At 51.0% G+C, this 21,920-nt stretch overlaps 1 protein-coding gene across 1 annotated transcript; it reads left to right on the top strand.

Moving 5' to 3' along the window:
- Positions 1-951: 951 nt before the first annotated feature.
- On the top strand, positions 952-14,057 carry CHMP7 (charged multivesicular body protein 7). The gene is made up of 10 exons (XM_022595049.3): positions 952-1,328; positions 3,267-3,438; positions 9,331-9,516; positions 9,653-9,786; positions 10,651-10,699; positions 10,935-11,054; positions 11,341-11,439; positions 11,651-11,711; positions 12,206-12,385; positions 12,613-14,057. Exons 1-10 carry the CDS (start codon positions 1,030-1,032, stop codon positions 12,663-12,665), a joined length of 1,353 nt encoding a protein of 450 aa, XP_022450757.1. The 5' UTR covers positions 952-1,029; the 3' UTR covers positions 12,666-14,057.
- The last annotated feature ends 7,863 nt before the right edge of the window (positions 14,058-21,920 follow it).

The following is a 21,920-nucleotide window of genomic DNA, read 5'->3' as shown; positions in this document are numbered from 1 at the left end:
TTTTTTGTGAGACTCGAACAAGATCCTAAGATATTAGAAGGGCAAGAGTGAAGTTACTCACCTTTCAGTTTATGAAATATTTCTACGGAACCACTATGCGTGGTAGATATTTAAGCCATTGCTTAAACATCAGGACACAGATTAGTAAATGCTAAATTGTTCAGTCCAGGAAAGAGATCATCAGGACAGTCGGGAACGGTTCCAAGGAAGATTGGGGTGGGGGGGGCGCCGCGTGGTATGTGGGATCTTAGTTCCCTCACCAGGGATGGAACCCATGCCCCCTGCAGTGGAATCGCGGAGTCTTAACCACTGGACCGCCAGGGAAGTCCTTCAAGGACGATCAGAATTGAGCTGGATCTTAAGGGATCCATAGGATATTGATTCTGAGAAGGAAACAGAGGGACACTCCAGAAGGTGGGGAGCAAGTAGAACCTTATATATATATCCCTGTAATTCGGCGTATATACTGTCACAGAGCTTGCGTGACCAACAGTTTCGTTCATCCGCTGATATTACCATAAACGGAAGCTAACTTGGAAGTTTAAATTATACGTCCGAAGTAAGAACACCTGGTCGAGGAGCACTAAACGGTGATCCACGCGAGCGATCCTGGTGCCTTTGGCGCCCCTTAGCGGGACCCTCCAGTCCTACTACCTGAAACCACCGCAAGTCTGAGCGTAATCGTTTGCCTCTATACAACACCACGCCAAACTCCACGATTACCGAGGGGTCACGACACGTACTTTCCCGCCGCGCTAGCTCTACGTCCTCCTTTCCGCACAAAGGCTGCGGGAGGAGGGGTCGGCGCAAGCGCTCTGAGTTTCTCGGAAAATAGAGTCATCATCCCGCCTCCTGGCGCAAGCCGGTAGAGAAACGCATGCGCTGTGAGGAGGCAGGGACTTATTTCACGCGGCGGTGACGTAATGACAGAGGAGGAGGCGGCCCAGGAACGGAAGCCGGGAAGGAACCAGGGCGGAAGGGGACCAGGGCCAGGGCTGTGTTCGGAGCCTCGGCTGGCCTGGGGTTCCAATGTGGTCCCCGGAGCGGGAGGCCGAGGCCCCGGCCGGGGGTGACCCGGCGGGCCTACTGCCCCCCGAATGGGAGGAGGATGAGGAGCGCATGTCCTTCCTGTTCTCCGCTTTCAAAAGGAGCCGCGAAGTGAACAGCACCGACTGGGACAGCAAGATGGGCTTCTGGGCGCCGTTGGTGCTGAGCCACAGCCGCCGCCAGGGGGTGGTGCGCCTGCGTCTGCGGGACTTGCAGGAGGCCTTTCAGCGCAAGGGCAGCGTCCCGCTGGGGCTGGCCACCGTGCTGCAGGACCTGCTGCGGTGAGGGCGGGCCCGTTCCAGGGGTGGGGCGGCTCCCCGCGGGCAGGGACCCAGGTCGTTCTCCGGAGCGCACCGCGACCAGCCCGGGGTCTGGCCTCCAGGAGCCGTCTGTGTTTGCTCACTGGGCGAAGAAGGAGGCCGGGTTAGGGGTGTTTGGAGGGAGAGGGAGGCGGGGTATGGGGGGAGATTGAGGGGCCAGGATAGCCCCTCAGAGGGAGAGATTAGATGAGATCCAGACGGTAAGAGAGGAAGCCCGCCTGGCGGAGGTGACAGTGATTTGTCTGGACTGGAATCCCGTTATGTAGTTATTTCGTAGGGGCTTCCACATTTGAATAACCCCGGAACAGAAGGTCTGTGAGACAGGATTTATTGAACTAAGGAAGGGCAGAGCTAAGAAGGTAGTGGTGGGGAAGAGGCCTGTACGGGTCTTGCCAGCAGCCTCCACCCCATCCCCGCCACAGGTCATGTGTCTGGCCTCTCTTGGTGACCCGAGAAGGTCCTGTAGGTGCTACCTGTGCGACAGGTGCAGGGTTTTGGAGGTTCCTGAGGCGGTAGCATGCACATGAAACAGACGTACTGCACTTCGCAGCGTGCAGGCATTATGCATACACCGTCTGGCTCCCTCAGCAGTCCTGTGGGTGAGGTGGTAGAATTATCCTCAGAAGAGGAAGCTGAGCCACAGAGAGGTCGAGCGACTTGCTGGGGGTTACACAGCTGGATAGAGGCCATGCCGGGGCTGGACCCCGGGGTCTTCTGATTCTAAAGCATTTGCACTTCACGTTGTATATGTCATACCCAGAGCAGCCTCGCTAGCACAGTGACTCCCTCCGTGACTGAAGACGAAAGTCAACTTTGATATGTTGCTTTCAGCTCTCTGCTCTTCCTGGTTAAGAGATCTCCCTTCTCCCCAGCCCCCTTCCCTTGGCTGACATTGATAGGGCAAGCCATTTCTGGAACTTCACCTTTCTGGGAAAGTGTGCTGTGGACAGTTTGAGTTCATGCCCAACGTGGGGAGACAGTAGCTGAAAAAGTCCGTGAGGGGCAGGAAGAGTCGGGGCTTCCTTATTACAACAGGACCATCCTCTGCCACTTCCCACCCAGAGACCTTTAGTACCTCGATTTCTCCTCTCCTGACTGCTGGCGCTGCACTGATGCCCCTTGGGGCTTGATGGGGTCTGGGACCTGAAGAATTTCTCAGGGAGATATTTTTCCATAGAAGCAGCATAGCAGAGTAGATAACAGCTTTGCCTGAGGGCCAGATGGCCTGGGTGCAAATCTTCGCTCTGTCACGTGCAAAATTATGTGACAGAGGAAAAATTATATGCCCCTCCCTAAGCCTGAGTCTGGCCAGTTATCAAATGTGATGATAATTGTACTTAGATTTATTGTATTTGAAGAGATACTCCTTATGTAGCCCTTAGCATAGCGACTGGCCCAGGGGAAGCATTCAGTAAATTTAGCTACTTAACACTAGTACCATGAAATGCCTATGTCTTATCTCCACCCAAGCCTAGGAATAGCAGAAAACCCTTTCTCTGAACGTCTTTGTATTCTTCCTCAGGTCTTGCTCTTGACATTAATCCGTTATTGTTGTTTTCATTTTATCGTTTTGAGCTCCGTTTGTAACGGGAAGTCTCAACATAGGCTGTGTGGCCTCCTGTGCCTCTCTGTAGTCTTAGTGGAGAGCTTGCATTTTGGAGCCAAATCATAGTTTAGCTTTGGCCTCTGTCATCTTCTCAGTCCCTCAATTTTTTCTCGCAGAAAATTGTGAGGCTTAGAGCTGGAGCGTAAACAGTACCGCTCACAGTAGCCGGCACGGAGTAGGTGCCCGGTAAATGGTGTTTATGATGATGACCAAATTCCTCTCTGGGGGTAAGGAGGGAGGTGGGGACATTGCAGTAAGCCTTACTACATGTCTTTTTCTTTCTTTGCCTGCAGTCGAGGGGAGCTGCAGCGGGAGTCAGACTTCATGGCCAGTGTAGACAGCAGCTGGATCTCCTGGGGGGTCGGAGTCTTCCTGCTGAAGCCCCTCAAGTGGACTCTTTCCAATATGCTAGGGGATAATAAGGTTCCTGCCGAGGAGGTGCTCGTGGCCTTGGAGCTTCTTAAGGTGGGTACTCAGAAGCAAGAGGTCTGGGTGTCATCTGGAGTGGTGGCAGGACCCTCCACGTTCCTTGGGTTGCTTGGGTGAATGGTTAGAAAAAGAACGGATCTTTTTTACACGGTGACAGAGTTGATAACTGAGTTTATCTAACCTCCCTTTCGCTGTACTTCGTAGTCTTTTGTTGTTAGTTGGACCTGTACATTTCAAGGGTGAGCCTGTGTCTAGGAATTGTCAGTTAACACACAGTTGATTCTTTTCCGTACTTGTAGGGGTTGATAAACCAAAGTTTAGAAAATGCTTTGCCTTCTGTGGTTTATGTACAAAAATTTCTTTCTGAGGACCTTAGACTTTCAGCTTTGCCCTCCCCTAAATCAGCGAACTGGGCTCAGATGTCCTCCTTTTGGTACTTACTTACCTCCATGAAAGAAGCCACCAGGCCCTTGATCCCTTCATACTCTCCTGGTCACTCCGCTTCCTCCTGGCCTGCCTTCCGTCCGCAGCCCAGAGCATGCAGCTGTTGCTTGACTGCTTACCTTATCAACACCCTCGGGAGCCTCTGCAGCTTTCGGGCCACACCAGAGACACCAGCAAATCAGCCACCTTAGATCAGCCCCATGGTCCACCATCCCTGCCAGAGAAAATCGCTGTATCACCAAGCCTGGGGCCCCTTTCAAGGTCCCCAGCTTTAGGAGGGCCCTGGGAGCCACTCGGCAGCCCAGTGTTCTTGTCCCCCCCCGGCCCTCCCACACGCCTTGCATTCTCTGCAGTCACTGCACTGAGAAGGTAGAATCCCCTTAGTCGTGCCTTCAGCTGTCTGTCCTCCCACCTCCAGTTTGACTTCCTCTGAGCCCTGCTTTCTCCCCAGGCTCAGAGGATGAAGTGTCCTTCCTGTGTTCCACGTGTGCTCGCGAGTCTGTCCCTACCCTTTGTGGCATCTGGGACCCTCCAGATCTGTATATTCCTTTGCCCTGTCTGTCGGTGCTCTCCTTCTTCAGCCTCTAAATCCACTCTGGTTTTCCCATCTCAGGATGACTCCTTGTGGGACCTGGGGCCCCTCCTAGTCACTGCTCTGCCTCTCCTTCTCAGCCAAGCTTTGTTGTCCCCACGTCCTCACCTCCACACACCCTTTAACCCAGGGCAGACCTGCTTCACCCCCATCGTTCCACCCAACTGCTGTGGGCGAGGTTATAGCAACCTTAAGTGTGTGCGTGTGTGTGTTTATAAAGTTGACTAAACACCAGGTGGCAGAAGTAGACTCGGAGACAGTGGTTATTTTTGAAACTCACAGACCAAGCCCAACCTCAGGGCCCTTGCATAGCCCTGGAGGCTTCCACACTGCTGGACCCAGGTCGGAATCCCCCGCCCCCACCCCATGAGAACCTCCAGTTTCTCCTCACCTCCACAGACACCCCCCAGCACCACCCTTCAGCCTGGGGAGCAGGTCTCCAAAATCTACCAGCTCTCTCTGTCCCCCGGGAGTTTTGACTGAACAGCATGCATTTTCTTCAGGGGAACACCTCTCCCCCTTTGCGCTGTACCCCCTCCCCTCCCAGGGCCCTGACCTCCAGGACCTCCGGGGCTCAGCCAAGACCCCACAGAAACCGTGGGGTGTTTTAGGTGGCTCTGGGCCACCTCCATCCCTCCTTGCGGTCTTTTACCTCCGGTGTTCTCCAGTCTGGAGCAAAGAGAGGTAGATCCATTTATCCCCATAGATGTGATTTTAGACTCAGTCTTTTGAGAGCAAACGCAGAGATGGGGGTGGGAGTGGAATTACATAGATCTTCTAAGGACCAACAATAATTTCTGACAGCAAAGTAGTCTAATCCTATTTAGGTAGAAAAATAAATTTAGCTCTTCAGGGGCATGGACTGTTGAATCCATACCCAGCTTACGTCACTAAATAGAACACTTAACACTTATTCCCTTTCGGTGACATCTGCTATCAAATATATGGTGACTTCAAAGATATGGTTTTCTCCTGGGTTAGAGACTTGTTTTCATGTGTGAAAATAAAGGGTCTTATCTGGATATTTTTATAAAACAAAAAAGCCTGTTTCTGCGGTAAATTGGTTTTCCCAAGTCTAAACACAGAAAGCAGCCAGCAACTTTTAATTTTATTTGAAAAAAATACCAAAAAGTAAAAATTGCCCATAGATTTTGCTATTTAAAAATTTAAAGAAAGAAATTAAAATTTCCTTTCTATTCATCCCATTTCCATGTCTTTGGGTCCATTCCCTTCCTGCTTGTGTCTGTAAAAACACACACATCTTTTCTTATTGAGCCTATTATATTACTTTCCATTGTATCTTCTTGTTTGCATTTAATACTTCCTGGAAATCTTATTTACTTGTTTACTTATCTACTATATAAGCTGTCTCCCCTACCAGAAGGAGAAGTTCCATGGGCTCTGGGAACAGTGCCTGGTACCTAGTAGAGAGTCAGTAAATATTAGTTAAGTAAATAAATGAATATACACATACATACATATGTATATACATAGACTCCATTTTTTTTCCAGAAATGGAATCTGCTTTCACCTATTGGTCTGCACCCTCCTTTTTTTTATTTTTCACCTTAGTATATCATGAGCATCCTTCCAGGTCCCTACACAATATGGATCTACTTCATTCTTTCGGATGGCTGTGGAATAATCTATAAACACGCCACAATTTATGCAATAGTTACCAAATGGATATTTGAGTCATTCCAATTTCTCCCTACTGCACAAAGATACTTCTTTGACAGCCTCGTGCCTACACGTATGTACTTCTACTTTTATTTTTATGGAATTGATTTCTAGAAGTGCATGTGTACATTTTAAATTTTAACAGAAATTGCCAAATTGCTTTTCAAAAGTTTGTGTAAATTTACACTTTGACGAAGATTGCATTGAAGTGTCCAGTCTCTTCACATCCTTGCCAGCACTGGATAACAGCAATCTTTCAAATTTTGCCAATTTGATGAACAAAAATGATACTTCCTATTGGTGATTTGAGCATCTTTTCACCTATCTACTGGCCATTTACATATTCCTTTCTGTGAATTGCCTCTTTATATCCTTTGCCTGTTTTTTATTTTGGATTCTTTGTCTTTTATATTAATTTGTAGGAGTTCTTTATTAGGGATAGATAGATACATAATATATTTAGTATTAGGGATGTTAATATTGTTTCCCAGTCTCTTGTTTGCTTTTCATTTTTATTTATGATGTCTTTTTTTTTTTTTCTTTTGCGGTACACGGGCCTCTCACTGTTGTGGCCTCGCCCGTTGCAGAGCACAGGCTCCGGACGCGCAGGCTCAGCAGCCATGGCTCACGGGCCCAGCCGCTCCGCGGCATGTGGGATCTTCCCGGACCAGGGCACGAACCCGCGTCCCCTGCATCGGCAGGCGGACTCTCAACCACTGCACCACCAGGGAAGCCCATGATGTCTTTTACTATATAAACGTTTTTATATTTCTACAGTCAGAGTTCTCAAATTTTCCTTCATGGCTCTTGAACTTCTGCTCATGCTTAGGAAGGCATCCTCTACTTCAAGGTTATCAGAGTTTTTAAATATTTTCTTCAAAGTATTTTATACTTTCATTTTCTCAATTTAAGTTTTAATAATTCGGTATGTAGTTTTGTATATGTGGTAGAGAAAAGCTGTTTTCTTCTAAATGAGTAGCCAGTTGTCTTAACATCTTTTGTTACTGTTGTGTACCATTAATGTGTGTGTGTGTGGACAGCACACCATTCTTATTACAGTAGCTTTGTAGTAAATGTTTTTATCTGACAGCACAGTCAGATCTAATGAAAGCTCTAGTTTCTGTCTTATCAGACCCCTCTGCTGCCTTGGATACTGTTGACCACTCACTCCTTAAACTTTTTCGTTACCTTGACCTTGTTGTCACTACAGTGCAGGCTCTCCTTGGTTCTCCCCAAGCAGTTTCTGGATCGCTTTTGTGAGTTCCTTCATCTCCCGAACGTTTTGAATGTTGGTCTTCCTTCAGCTTATTACTTTGCTATCTGCATTTTCTTGGGTAACTCACTTATACTTGCGATTTTAATTACCTTCTATATGCTGAGGACTTTCAGATTAATATATCTCCTGTCCTGGCATCTCCTTCGATTTATTTATTTATTTATTTATTTATTTTCGGTACGCGGGCCTCTCACTGCCGTGGCCTCTCCCGTTGCAGAGCACAGGCTCCGGACGCGCAGCCTCAGCGGCCATGGCTCATGGGCACAGCCGCTTCACGGCACGTGGGATCTTCCCGGACCGGGGCACGAACCCGTGTCCCCTGCATCGGCAGGCGGACTCTCAACCACTGCGCCACCAGGGAAGCCCAGAGCTTCAGAATTTTATATCCAGTTATCTCCTGTACAATCTCAAGCATCCCAAACCAACATGTCCAAAACGGAATGTTTTGTCTTGCCTTTAAAAGTATGCTTTTCCTCCTGAATTCTTGTTAATCCACCCAGTCACTCAAGCCAGAACCCAGGAGTCATCCCAGATTCCTCTTTTGCCTTTCCCCCCAGACCCAGTTACCATGGACTGCCAGTTTTTTCTTTTAACTTTTGCTTGAATCCCTCCCTCTTTGTCCCTATTCCCATTGCCCTGTTCAGTCCCTCGTATTCTCTTGTATCAGTGGTCTCCCTGCCTCTGAGCCTAACTCCTACAATCCATCCTTTCCCCTTTGTCAGCTACATCTCTGTTAATCTAGCCATGGCCTTCCCTTCAGGGACTACCCACCATCTGCAGAGTAAAGGACAGCATAGAAGATACATTACACTTTGTGTGAGGTAGAAGGGCTTCTGCTGTCTCAGCCCTTCCCACCCGCATCCATAAACACCACACTGGACTCAGACTCCCTGCCGTTGAGGGACTCGTGACCGTCCCTCTTCCCACGATGCCCTTCCCACCGACTTCACCTAATGACTTATTCACCCTACAGGATTCTGCTCAACAATCTTTTTTTTTTCTGAGCAATTGCTGAACTCCTTTGGTATTCCTTCCCTGTATTTTCATAGCATTCTGTGCATACTTCGGTAAATATTTCTTGTTTACAGGAGACTGAGAGAGTAATTTCCATGAAAGAGGAAGACAGTGGCATTGTTTTTCTTAGACTTCTCACAAAAATCCTATCCCACCCATTTGTCACATAAGACTCTTTATAGACTCAATAATTTTCCGGTTTGCAGGATTGCCATTTGGCATAAAAATGGAGAGACCAGGGGCTTCCCTGGTGGTGCAGTGGTTGGGAGTCCGCCTGCCGATGCAGGGGACGCAGGTTCGTGCCCTGGTCCGGGAGGATCCCGCGTGCCGCGGAGCGGCTGGGCCCGTGAGCCATGGCCGCTGGGCCTGCGCGTCCGGAGCCTGTGCTCCGTGACGGGAGAGGCCACAGCAGTGAGAGGCCCGCGTATCACAAAAAAAAAAAAAAAAAAAAAATGGAGAGACCAGGATTGGCAGGGAATTTTAAGTATCATCTCATCCACCTTCTCCAGTTGGTGAGTGGGATGCTGAGGACCAGTGAAACTGACTGGTCCAGGGTCACACAGGCTAGGCCAACCACCAGGCCTTGGCTCTCATTCCTGGCCATTGCACCCCACCACACCACCTCATTCTCCCCTTGGGGGATCACAGGCCAGGGAGCTGCAGAGACATGAAGTCCTAGCTGGAAGGGCAAGCACACATCTGGCTCCCAATATATTACGTACCTCATTTTATCCGTGTTCCCCAGACTTTCCTCCGAGGTTTAAAAAACACAAATCCTTTTTCCTTTTCCAAAGCTGAAGACAGGGTCGGAGCTCCCCTGCTCTTGCCTTGTGTGATCGTGGATCTGAAGCACGGGGTCAGGGCTCTCTGGGTTCTGTGGGCAGCGATCAGGGCCCGCAAGCACCTTTCACTTTCCCCGCAGGAGAAGGCTGAGGAGGTGTATCGTCTGTATCAGAACTCCCCTCTCTCCTCGCACCCCGTGGTGGCCCTGTCGGAGCTGAGCACCCTCTGTGCGGGCTCCTGTCTGGACGAGAGGACCTTCTACTTGGTGTTGCTGCAGCTGCAGAAAGAGAAGCGAGTCACCGTCCTTGAGCAGAATGGGGAGAAGGTATGGAAACTCGCTGTTCCTTCCCTGCCTCACCGAGCACTTGTTCAGTGTGTACTGACATGCCCGCCGGCATCCCTGCCTGGTGATTTCTCAGCATTTGGGGTCGGGGCGGCAGTAATTTGTCCCTGTCCCTCAGATTGTGAAGTTTGCCCGGGGCCCACATGCCAAGGTCTCTCCTGTCAACGACGTAGATGTCGGGGTTTACCAGCTCATGCAGAGCGAACAGCTGCTGTCGCGCAAGGTGGAGTCCTTATCCCAGGAAGCAGAGAGGTAACTCCCCCTGAGCTGAGCACCCCTGACCTCCACCCTGGCCCTTAGAGCTGGCGTCCGTGGGCGCTTAAAAAAAAAAAAGGTTACTTATTTATTTATTTATTTTACTAATTGTGAAAGTACTGACTGTTCAGTGCAGCCATCATGGAAGGCACAGACTATCACAAAGGAGAGAAAAATGAATTCCTCCCCCAAAGAGTATAGCTTTTAACGCTGTGTTTATGCTCTTCCGTGCCAGTATCCGTTTAGCCAGTGTTTATTGAGCTAGGCCTTGTCTTGGGGACTTGGGGATAAAGTAGTGAAGGAGACAGGTCTCTGCCTTCCAGGGGTCTCGCTGAGGGACCTCTGCTCTTCCCCTCCAATGACTATGCAAGGCGTCCCTGCTAAAGGCACATTACCACTTCTCCAAAACGTAGGGTATGTAGGCATGGAATTAGAATGTGCTTGTTCACTCCTTCTTACAGTGGGAGAGACCCCATGTTGTGGGAAGGCCAGCGTCATTGGTGGCGTTAGGAAGTCATTCCCTACCTCCTGGCTCCCAGGATGGGAATTTGTCTTCAGGGTGCCTCGTCAGCATGTTTGCACACCGCCCCCCCACCCGCCCCGCCCCCGCTGTGGGTTGAAACAGCTTTTCCTTGGTCCTTTGCCTTTCCCAGGGGCAGACCCGCCCAGCCCGCATCTCAGCTTGCTGCAGGGGTTTGGCAGTGGGCTGTTGGGCATCGTTTTTCTGGCCATTGGGTGGAATGAATTTGATCTTCAGATTTGAAAGTACCTTCACTAAAAGTGCTGCTCTTGGGGACACTTGAGGACCCTGCCACCCGCGTCCTCGGGCCTCGTCATCTTGAGCTGTCCCTTTGTTTGTAGGTATAAAGAAGAAGCCCGCCGGGCATGCCGAGCAGGAAAGAAGCAGCTGGTGAGTTCTCTGTCTTCCCCCCCACAGCTGTGTACCTGTGCCCACAGCGAGAGGAGCCCCAGTTCAGGGAGTGACCTTCTCGAGGGGAACAGTCTGCGGGTGGCCCAGACACCACAGCTTGTTTTACAAACCTGGGGTGGTCTTATCATCTGGGAAGGGCTCTCTTCCTCTAGCCCTTTTGCCTGCCCGGTCTGACCCTGACCATGACCATGTCTCCACACCCCGCCCCCCCCAGGCCCTGAGGTCTCTCAAGGCCAAGCAGCGGACGGAGAAGCGCATCGAAGCCCTGCATGCCAAGCTGGACACTGTTCAAGGCATCCTGGACCGGATCTATGCCTCGCAGACAGATCAGATGGTAGCCACTGCCCCTCTGCCCCAGTGCTTGGCTGGTCTCTGCGGTGTCCGCGGCTCATCCCCTCCGCTGTGGCTTTGCTGTTTGGAGGAGGCCTGGGTTCTTTCAGGATATGCTTGGGACTGCCTTTGCCTCTCCCATTGGCCAGTTTTGGCCTCAGTGGACATGGGGTGAATCATGCATGGGTGGGGGAAAAAAACCACAGAGCTTTCTTTTGGAGATGAAACAATATTGTCTGTATTTTGCCCAGTGCTCTTTATCTGCACTGATAACTTTGCCTTCTCTTTAGGTTTTCAATGCGTATCAGGCCGGGGTAGGAGCACTGAAACTCTCCATGAAGGATGTCACGGTGGAGAAGGCAGAGAGCCTTGTGGATCAGATCCAAGAGGTACAGGAGGGGGTGGGAGGACACACGTACACAAGGCAGTTCCTGAGGACAGGAGTGACTTCGTCGTACTTCCTTCTTTCCCAGACTGTTTACCCTGTGAACTTGAGGACGCTTTCCTTGATTCTCCAATGGGGCAGCATTACTTTGTAACCCTGAACACTGAGACCCAAAGACCATTCAGAGTTCAAGGCGTTGTGCTTTTCTCTTACAGCTGTGTGACACCCAGGACGAAGTTTCTCAGACTCTGGCTGGTGGGGTAACCAATGGCTTAGGTGAGTTGACATGGTGATTCCGTCTTCTTTCCTCTCTAAGATGACTTCAGCTCCTTGTGCTGTGATAGGTTTGGCCGTGGATCTGCTCTTTTTGGTGCAGGCAGGGCTGGCCCACCCTCCCCTCTCTCTGGGGCTTCTCCACAGGAGTAAGGAGAAGGAATTGGCATTTCCTCCTTGATAGGCTGTGCTAACGACCCCTTGGTGCTCTGGCGTCCCTTACTCCCTAGGCCTCTTCAAGGGCAAGGAGAAGCAGGGTCCATTCCATGGTGTTAGCAAAATACACCTCCTTGATGACTTGGCTCTGTGTATGGAAAAGGCATATCTGCTTGAAGGTGTCCTCTGCCTCCCAACTCACACGATTTTTTTAATAAACCTTCAAGGAGGCCTGGGCATCTTTTGTAAAGCCGAGCTGGGTTTGCAGTCCTCAATCCTTGACTCAGCAATGCGTTTCCTCCCTGGGCTTTATGTGTCCTTATGTCGTCTTTTCTTTCCAGACTTTGACAGTGAGGAACTGGAGAAGGAATTGGACATCCTCCTTCAGGACACCACCAAAGAACCTTCGGATCTGCCCGACAACCCCCAGGAGACGTTTTATACCAACAGTGTGCCTAACCCTAGGATCTCGGACGCTGAACTTGAAGCTGAACTTGAGAAACTGTCCTTATCAGAGGGAGGTACGGAGCTGTATTCCCAGGGCTGCTGGTGGGCTTGTGGTCCTCTGGCTGACAGTAGCGAGGCTCGAGGTTAACGTGTCCCACCCCCATTGCCCAATCTGCCAGGGTACCGAAGTCAGGTGAGGGAGTTGTGGGCTCATTATTCAGACTTGGTCCCTTAAACACTGGGATGCTTTCATCTCAAAGACTTACCTGGTACAGAGTTCAGGCATTTCTTCTCCTTGCAGGTTTGGTCCCAAGCAGTAAATCTCCAAAAAGACAATTGGAACCGACTCTATAAAGCCATTGTAGGACCCTCAAGTGAAGGACCCTCGTGTCAAAAAGAGACCAGGCTTGTGTGTGTGTACATAGTTATTTAAACGAGAAACTCTTGGAATGTGTTGGAAAGAGGAGGAAGGACAACCACTCTGATGTATCTGGATGCTACCACTTACTACGGGACAGATAGAATTTCTGGAAGCGTGCCCGCGAGGCGTGCTCCCAGCTGGGCTCATGGCCCTGCATTCTCATCTTTATAGTGCCACAGTTTATACAGTTCTGTGTTTGCCCTGTCATCTTTCATAGCCTGCGGCTCCTGCCACGGGCTCAGTTAGGTTTGTCTTCCCCCACCAGCTTTGTTCCAGCCAGCGAAGGTGAAAGATTCGTGCAGCTTTGCCAAATCAAAATCTGTCCTCGTCCCCCACCCTCACTGTGTTTAGAGGAGTTTATTCTGTCAGTAGGTCCGTTACACAGCCCTTCGCCGCCCCTCTCTGTTTCCATCGGTGGCGAGAAGAAGGAGAATCCAACAGCTGCCACGTTATGGAGAAACACACAGTGTGAAAGGTTCTCCCCTGGGGTTCAGATTCTCCAGGTGTTCAGAAAGAGAGGTAACCCCTGAGTGGCTCAAGAGTCGTGACGGTTGGAGAGGGGCCTTGTGGGGTTGGTGGCCACTGCCGCCTCTTCCATCTTATGCAAAAGAAGATCTGCTGACTGGAGAAATGGTTACTCTTGGTCTTTTGAACTTGACGAGGAGAAGCCCAGGTGACTACAGAGCCCCGGGTGTCCAAACCCCATATGCTTTCTTAAAAAGGTATCATCTTTGCCTTGCCCCCGTGGTGAATGAATTAAATATTAACTTAAATACATAAATCAGAAGAAGCCACGCAACAGCACACCTCCCCTTCTTGAGCCTGGCAGACAACAGCAGGTCATTTGAATTTCAGATTCGTTGTAGCCCACCACTCGGGGCAGGGGATCTGAGCCAGGATGTGCAATAGAAGCAGAAGACAGTGGCCTCGGCAACGTCTGCTGTGTGCTTCCCCGGTCCTGCGCTGCGCCTGGCCCCACCTCCTGAAGGCCCGTCCTCTACTTCCTTTGACGAGTCGGGGAGGATGGCGGAGGGGTCAGGCAGGAGAGGGCCTGAGTGCGCTGGCCCCAGGGAGAAGAAAGACAGCAGCCACACTGCCGCTCTGCTGCACAGTCCCAGACGCCTGCCTGGCCCTCGGCCCTGCCCCTCCTGCTTAGGGTGACGGAGAACAGAGGAGAGGAATTTGCTCCAGGCCAGGAGCACAAATCACTGTTCAACAAGTTTCTCTCCCACTCGGCCTTGGGAAACTGAAATGTTGGGGGTGAAGAGAAACAATCACTATTTTTTCTTTTTTTATCTGGTAAATAATTAAAAGAAAAACCCTGAGCGCCTCGTCCTCGTCTCTTTCTTAGGTTGTATAAAGTGCCTTGTTCCTTCCTGCATCCCCACCCTCACCTCCAGCATACACACACGGGTTCTTTCACTGACGCCACCAGGAGAAGGCTGACCGGTTTCCTAGCGGGAGTCCAAAGCTGCTGGGAAAGTGGTCAGCCTACCTGATGGCTCTCACGCCTATGCTGTTATTAAATGGCCTCTTTTGTTTAAGAATGTGTCATCATTTTCCTTACTCTTTTCCTTTCCCTCTTCCCTCTAGATGACCCACTTTCCTCAGCCAGTGTGATCGTACCATATTTTAGTCTGGCACCAGTATTTACTCAGCGCCTGTTACACGCGTGGGGTTTGCCGTCCATGGCGGGAGACAGGTTTTGAGCCTGCGAGCAGAGCTAGAACAGGCTAGAAGATCTGCCGCAGCACTTGGTACGTTAGCAGGTGAACCAACCAGGAAGACGTCTAGAGGAGCCAGGGGCAGAGACGGTTTGAACAGAACAGAGTGGAGATAGGCGCGGGGGGGGGGGGTGGGGCGGCAGGGGGAGGGGGGATGTAGTAGGGAACCCTCTCCGCCCCCAAAAGTGTAAGTGCCTGGACTAGGAGCCTCTTATCTGCTCTCCTGTTACTCTTTCTCTCGCTGACCTGAGCTGATAAGGAGTCCTTGCTTCAATGTTTCCTCCTGGTTCTTTGCTGTGCAACAGGAAATAAAGAGGTTGAGGCTGGGCTTGGATCAGAGTAGGACGAGCCGCCGTCTGGTGGTGGCTGCATTTTCGGCATTGGATTCCCGTGGGGGGCCTGGGTCTGGCCTCAGGATTCTCTCCTCTTGAAGGAGTTGACTCGGTTTAATAAGGGAGCTGGTGAGTTTTCTTCTATGTGGAGAGAGATCAGGCCCAGATGAATCAGGTTCAGATGCTGTCCTATCGGGAGTGAAGTTCCCTATGGGGTCCAGATACACAGCGAGGACATTCGGGGAGCAACTATTTCAAGTTAAGGGCTCGGGGAGGGCTTCATTGAAGAGACAACGGCCAAGCTCTCATTTCCCTTGAATACTTCCTTGGGTTTTTTAAATCATGTCAAGCAATCTACAAGTTTTAGAATATCATATATCCTTAATTCCACTGAGATCAAGTAGGGAGAGAAAATGTAGCTAATCAGGTAGGGACTGGTCCTGATGTGGGTCAGGAAACTTGGTTCCAATTCTCAACTCCGCCACTAACTAGTGGCTTTGGAAACACGGGGCCTCTCGTTTCTCATTCATAAAGAGACGCAGACAGACAAGGTGACCTGGAAATTCTGATGGTCTTAGGGTCCTTCTGAGCAGTCTGCTTCTCCCTTCTCTTGAATCCTTGCTGCCTCGTGACGGGAGTCAGGGCAGTGCCACAGCAAAGCCAAGCCTGGAAAGGTGGCTGGAGAGTCCCCAGTCCCTGCCCGCTGGGGACATGAATGTGGTGTGCGGAGGGCAGGTGGGGGTGGGAGGAAGGGGACGGGCTCAGCCTCAGAGTCTGCTGGGACTCCGAGAAAGCGGCTCTTAGCCAGAGCCCTGCGGCCGCGTGGGCTCCGAGGTCGGGCACCCTGTTGTGAGAGGGCCCAGGAAGGGTGAAACTGCTGTGATTATCACTGCCTGCCCGAAGGGCAGAGAGAGTGTCCAAGGTTGAGCAGACCCCGGGAAGAGGTCAGGATATTCTGGTTCAGTCTGCTGGCACTGTCATCAAGGCCATCGGGAAAGAGAGAGAGCTACCAAAGCTGTTCAGAAGGGCGAGGCCACTGACAGAGCTGCTCACGCACAGGAATCCAAAAGCAACCTGGCTTTGGGGTTGACGGGGGAGTTTGGCAACTCTCTTTTCTTTTGAAGTATTTCACTGTTTTCTCCGCCAACGTCTCATTTTACTCAAGTTGCAGCTACTCTTTGGGGAAAGTGTGGTTCCTTTCCTCCTCCTGCACAGAAACAATAGACACCCGAGCATGAGAGCTGGAAGGAGTCTCAGCAACTGGTGGCAAAGCCTCCGTTTCACAGATGAAGACACGGAAGCTTTGGTGACTTGCCCAAGGCACAGAGTTCACAGGGGAACTTAGGACTGCTGTCTTCCGCGTTGGTAGTCTCTCGGTACACCAGGCTCCTCTTAAGGCAGGCTCTCAAAAACCATATAACTCCAAAGTACGCCACTTCCCGTGGTCGGTGGTGGGTGGGTGGTAGTCGGGTGTGTCAGTGCTTTGAGCTGGCAGCTCAGCTTCCTCTGGCTGTCAGTGCTGTGATTACACAGACTTCTGTGTGTAGAAAGCCACCTCCTAACTGGCTGGCCAGTTTCCAGGTTTTTAGGGAAACCAGGACAGTCTTCACACTGTTCCTTTGCTGATATGCACCATAACGGTAATCTTTCTTGACTGGTATTCTATAGCAGGCACATCAACTGTGCAGAAAAAACTTGCAGCTCTGGGCTGCCTTATACTTCCTGAAGGAGCCAGACTTAGGGCCCTTGTGAGATAACCAGTGCTGTGATTAGGTGACATGATACCCCCAAAGCATGTTGTGAACTGCAGGGCGGATCAGGCCTCAGCTAGTGGATTCCCATCCCTCTGCACAGTGTAATGAATGTAGGCCTGCTTTAATAATGGGCTAGCCTAGGATAATAACAGAAATGTATTTAGATTATACGTGTTGGAAAAGAATTCAGCCACACAGAAGTACCATGCTGTAGTTCTCAACCCAGGAAAGTTAAAAATTAACAAACTCAAGGGACTTGCCTGGTGGTGCAGTGGTTAAGACTCCACGCTTCCAATGCAGGGGGCCTGGGTTCGATCCCTGGTCAGGGAACTAGATCCCGCGGGCATGCCGCAACTGAGGGTTCACATGCCACAACTAAGGAGCCGGTGAGCCGCAACTAAGGAGCCCGCCTGCTGCAACTAAGACCGGCGCAACCAAATAAATAAATAAATAAAATTTAAAAACAAAACACAAACTCAAGTGATGTGCCTATTACATGTGAGCTAACAGATCAGAGGAGGAAAGAAGGAAGCTTTAGTTTGGGGCCCCGCCTTTCAGGAACTTAAAGTCAGAGGAAGGGTGTCTTAGTCAGTGCAGGCTGCTATAACAAAATGCCATAGACTGAGTGACTTACAAGCAACAGCAATTTACTTCTTATAGTTCTGGAGGCTGGAAGTCGGATATCAGAGTGCCAGCATGGTCTGGTTCTGGTGAGGGCCAGCCCTCTTCTGGGTTGGAAATGGCCCCCTTGTCATATCCTCACATGATGGAAAGAGGGCAAGGGAGCTGTCTGGCATCTCCTTTATAAGGGCACTAATCCCGTTCATGAGGGCTCTACCCTAACGGCCTGATTACTGCCCCCCAAAGGCCTTACCTCCTAATACCATTACATTGGGGGTTAGGATTTCAACATATGAATTTGGGGAAGACACAAACGTTCAGTCTGTAGCAAAGGGTAATTCCAAGGTATCAGCACAATGAAGGATTAGTATAGCACTAGGAATTTGTAGAGCGGGGGTTGGATGGGTTGGGAGGAGAATGCCCAATCTTGGACTCTGGTTCCTATTTTAATGCAATAATAAAAAAAAATGAACAGTGGCTAACATTTATTGGGTGCTTACTGTCTGCTGGACACTACAGGTTGGGCTCTTCAGAAGCAGGCCTGGAGACAGAGTTTGGGGTATCAGGGTCACCACCTGTGAAGGAAAAGAGGAAGAAGCACTATTAGGGAGAAGAGCTCAATCTACAATGCAGGCCCCCTAAACTCTTGGTCACACTGGTGGAAAATTCTAGAGCAAGTATTGTCCATGAATGTCCCGTATCAAGCAGAAACAGCTAGGCCTTTATCCATCCCTACCCTTCTCCCTCAGTCATCAGGTACTCCTGGCAAGGGCCTGACCTCAGCTTGGTGGCTCTCTGCAGCTGGGGCAGCCTAGAAGGAGCTGACAGCTGGCTGGGAGGCTGTTGACCGCACTCCCTGCAGCTGGGCAGCAAATCCTTGAAGGGCGCCCTGGACAGTGCATCTCCATGACTCTCTGGCTGTGCTAAGATCTTTGAATGTATTTAATCTTCCCAATGAGACAGGTACTGTTACTTCACAAATGAGTTAACAGAGGCTTAGAAATGGTAAATAATTTGTCCAGGGTTACCAGTGGATGATTGTGGTTGTGATTTATAATAAGAAATATAAACGTGGTCTTTGTCCCTGTTTCTGGCACAGAGCTCCGAAAACCCTTGGAATTTCCTAAGCAATGAGAACAAAAAAGATGTCTTGATGTTTATAAAAACTTCTTTCAGCCATACCTGAGTTTATGTTAATGAGGTGACCAACCACGTGATAAGAACATTCAGTCTCCCCCAACCCCGCCCCAACCCCCAGAGAAGGGAGAAGGGCTAGAGGTTGAGTTCAATCAGCAATGGCCAATGATCTAATCAATACTGCCTAGGTAATGAAGCCTCCATAAAATCCCAAAAAGATTCAGAGAGCTTCCAGGTTGGGCAACCAAAATGCTTTCACATGCCACCACATGGGGCCCCAAATTCCACAAGGATAGAAGCGCCTTTGTTTGAGACCTCACCCTATGTATCTCTCCATCTGGCTGTTGATTCATATTCTTTAATAGCCTTTTGTAATAAACCAGAGCAGGTTTCCTGAGTCCTGTGAGCTGCCCTAGCAAATTAATTGAACCCAAAGCGGGGGTGTGGGAATCTCTGATTTATAGCCAGTCCGTCAGAAGTATAGGTAACCACCTGGACTTGTGATTGGCATCTGAAGCTGGGTAGGGGAGGTCATTCTTGTGGGACTGAGCCCTTAACCTCTGGGATCTGATGCTATCTCCCAGTAGATACTATTAGCACGGAGTTGAATTGTAGGACACCCAGCAGGTGTCCAAGAATTGCTTGATGGTGTGGGGAAAACTCTCCACATCCCTACACAGTGCAGTTGGGTAAAGAACCCCTTTTAATGATGGAGAGAGGCTTTAGCTGGGCGAATCTAATTTTTGCATTCTTTTCCTTTCCTCTTTTTCTGCTCTAGTCCCAATTAGGGCAAGAGTTGGCTGTGATTCTGATCATCCTACCAGATTTATGAAGCGCACACACATACCATGTTGTTTCTTGAAAACTGCAGCTTTTCTGCAAGTTTCATATGAATAATTCCCTTTGATTGTAGGAGAGGACTGGAAGAGAAACTTCCAGAAACCAGAACCGAATTTGTTTTTGTTTTTGTTTACCAGGAACACCAACTAGAGCTTCTGGGGGTGGGGCCCTTTATAGGTTGGACCCAAATTTCAGCTGTCTTTACCAGTTTCCAGGATTAGAAGCGAGCTGCAGGCATCGTCCTGGGCATTAATGAGAGGATGACGGGGGAAGAGGTGAGATTCCTTAGCGCCCTGTTCTGATTCTCTGTCACTGCATACGGGGTTCTCTGGCGTCAGGCTCCCCCAGGCCCCTCCCTCGTCTCAAAACACCGCTATAGCAAGAGAACATTTTTTCTGGTCCTCCAGAGTCCAGCGAGGAGCCAGGGTGGGAAGAGGTGATCCTTCTAGAAAAAAAGCCTCCAAAGTCGGAGTTATGTTCAGAGCCGCTCTTGTCCAGTCTCTACTCGGTGGGGTGCCCGTGAGGCTGGTTGGGGGCAGGCACTTGGGGAGGCGGGAAAGGGGCGGGGACTCGGGAAGTGGCGGGGACTCGGGGAAGGGGCGGGGACTCGGGGAGGAGTCGCGGAGGGGCCTGGAGCGCGCGCAGTTAGGCTTCTGGGAGAGCCGATACCGTCCCTACTGGCGCTTACTCTGCGACGCAGGCTCGGCGCAGGAGCGGAGCTCATCTCTGGGTCACCGGACCTCTGCGGAAAGAGGTGCGAGCGAATACTGCGTTCCAGAGGAAGTGGGCGTGTGGGTACCCGGCCGCGGGGCTCTGGAGCGGGGCGCGTGTCTCGTTTTGCTGCGAACGCTGGATGCCAGGTGCGGGGAACCATCGGTCAGAAAAGTCTCCGGAGTCGGGTCCTCGGGGGAAGGCGACCGAGCAAGACGGAAAGTCCGCTCTTATCGGATCCTTGCGCCCCCGGTCGGGCCCTGCCTGTCCCACGTAACGCTTCCCTCTCCAGCCGTTTCTTGCGCCCAGGCCTTTCATGTCCCCACGTCGGTCCCTGGCGCAGACTCTGGGCCCTTACTGGGCCCGTACTGGCGTCTTCCTCGACGTTGGGAGGAGTCCGGGAACCACGGACCAAGACCCCCCTGCTGCCTTCACCGGGTAAAATCCAGGACGTCCTATTCTTTGCGCTGTGCAAGGACCTCCTCCAACAGCGGGATCCTGCCAGGGGCACCTCTTCAGCCCTGGGAGAAGGACCCCGCAGGAAGCCGGGTGTGCATTTGGTTGATTTTAAGGGAGAAGGCTGGTGCCTCCGTCCTGGCCTCACAACCTGGCTTTTGTTCCAAATCTCGGCCCTGCTCGGAAGCCTCCAGAACTCCCAGCCAGGAGGCCTTCACGGCGGCACCAGAGGTGACCGAGGCCCTAGTCCAGCAGAGGGCAGAGCAGGGGTGAGGCAGGCCCGCTACGCGTTGGCGTCAGTGCGGGGCTCCTCTGATTTCTCACCTGTACGCTGCTGAGAAACGTCCTGGTGTGTGCTGGCGTCTTGCGCTTTTGCCACCAGCGTGCACAAAAGGTCATCTTGGACTTCCTGGTGGCTCTGCTGGTGATGCCTTGGAAAGTGGCAACCCAGGCAGCTGGCTACTAGCCCTTTGGGGACGTGTGTGACATCTGACTGGCCTTTGGCATCATGTGCTCCACCGCCTTTATCCTGCACTTGTGCCTCAGCAGACCAGCCCCTTCAACTACCAGCAGCATGTGACCCCCAGGGCTGCTTTGGTGGCCGTTGCAGTGACTGAAGGTGACACTTCAGTTTTCCTATCCTTCATCCCTGGCAAATGGAGCAGCTGGCATAGGGCAGAGCCCAGCCTAACAGTACAGAACTCCCTATCTGGGTTCAAAGATGCACCCCGAGCCTCAGCTTCACCTGTGCAGTAGCCTGCTCAATGATGGTCATAGTGGTAGCAGGCTGAGGGCCCTCGGAGCCAGGCTGTGTGTGGACAGCGGGGGCCCATGCTCAGCCAGGACCCGCGGTCACTTGATTGACATTGTGACATCCTCCCTTCTCCTCATAGGGTAGGGGCTGGGCAAACAGGATGGAGTGGCCCTTTCTGATTTTGTCTAGAAATTGGGTTGGGTGGTAGAGAAAGGTCACCACCTAAGGCCGGCAGCAGGACCTGTGATTCTGTGGCCCTGGACCCTGGGGTCCGTGGCTAGAGGAGATCAGGAGAGCCTTTGATCTGGTTCTTTTGGAGCTGGAGTTCCTAGAATGCCTCACCTGTATGCAGGGGGTCCCATCTCCACCAGCCTTATACCGTGCTAGGTGCTTCACATGGGTTAACCTCATTATGGATTAATTCATCTTTGAGGCCTCAGTGAGGCCAGAGCTCTTATCCCCATTTCACAGATGAAACTAAAACAGAGAGATGGTTAACCAATTTGCTTAGAGTCACACAGCTAACAAGTAATCAAACCAGTATTCGAATGGATAGTCTGACCCCAATACTTGCCCTGATGACCACTATGCTATGCTAGGCTAATGGGAGGAGGGAGAGTTTGGGATGGAATGCCTATCTATTTTGGGCTATTTTAATAAATTACTTAGGACTTGCTTCCTTCTTACGTGTTTATGGAGGCATTTACTCATTCTGTACAAAATACAGTCGTATGTGTCCTCAGTCTGGCTTTTCTGTTGTTCCCACGGACAGAGTTGCATGTTTGCTGTCACTGCGGTGGGTGGGTGTTTGGAGCCATCCTCATTCTCACTGGGGACAATTGTGGGCTGGCTTTCTGTG

This window comes from Delphinapterus leucas, chromosome 6, assembly GCF_059928025.1.
Source record: "Delphinapterus leucas isolate spDelLeu-1000000601 "Yukka" chromosome 6, BTC_Dleu_Yukka2, whole genome shotgun sequence".
NCBI classification, from domain to species: domain Eukaryota; kingdom Metazoa; phylum Chordata; class Mammalia; order Artiodactyla; family Monodontidae; genus Delphinapterus; species Delphinapterus leucas.
This window is presented reverse-complemented; position numbering and strand designations above follow the sequence as displayed.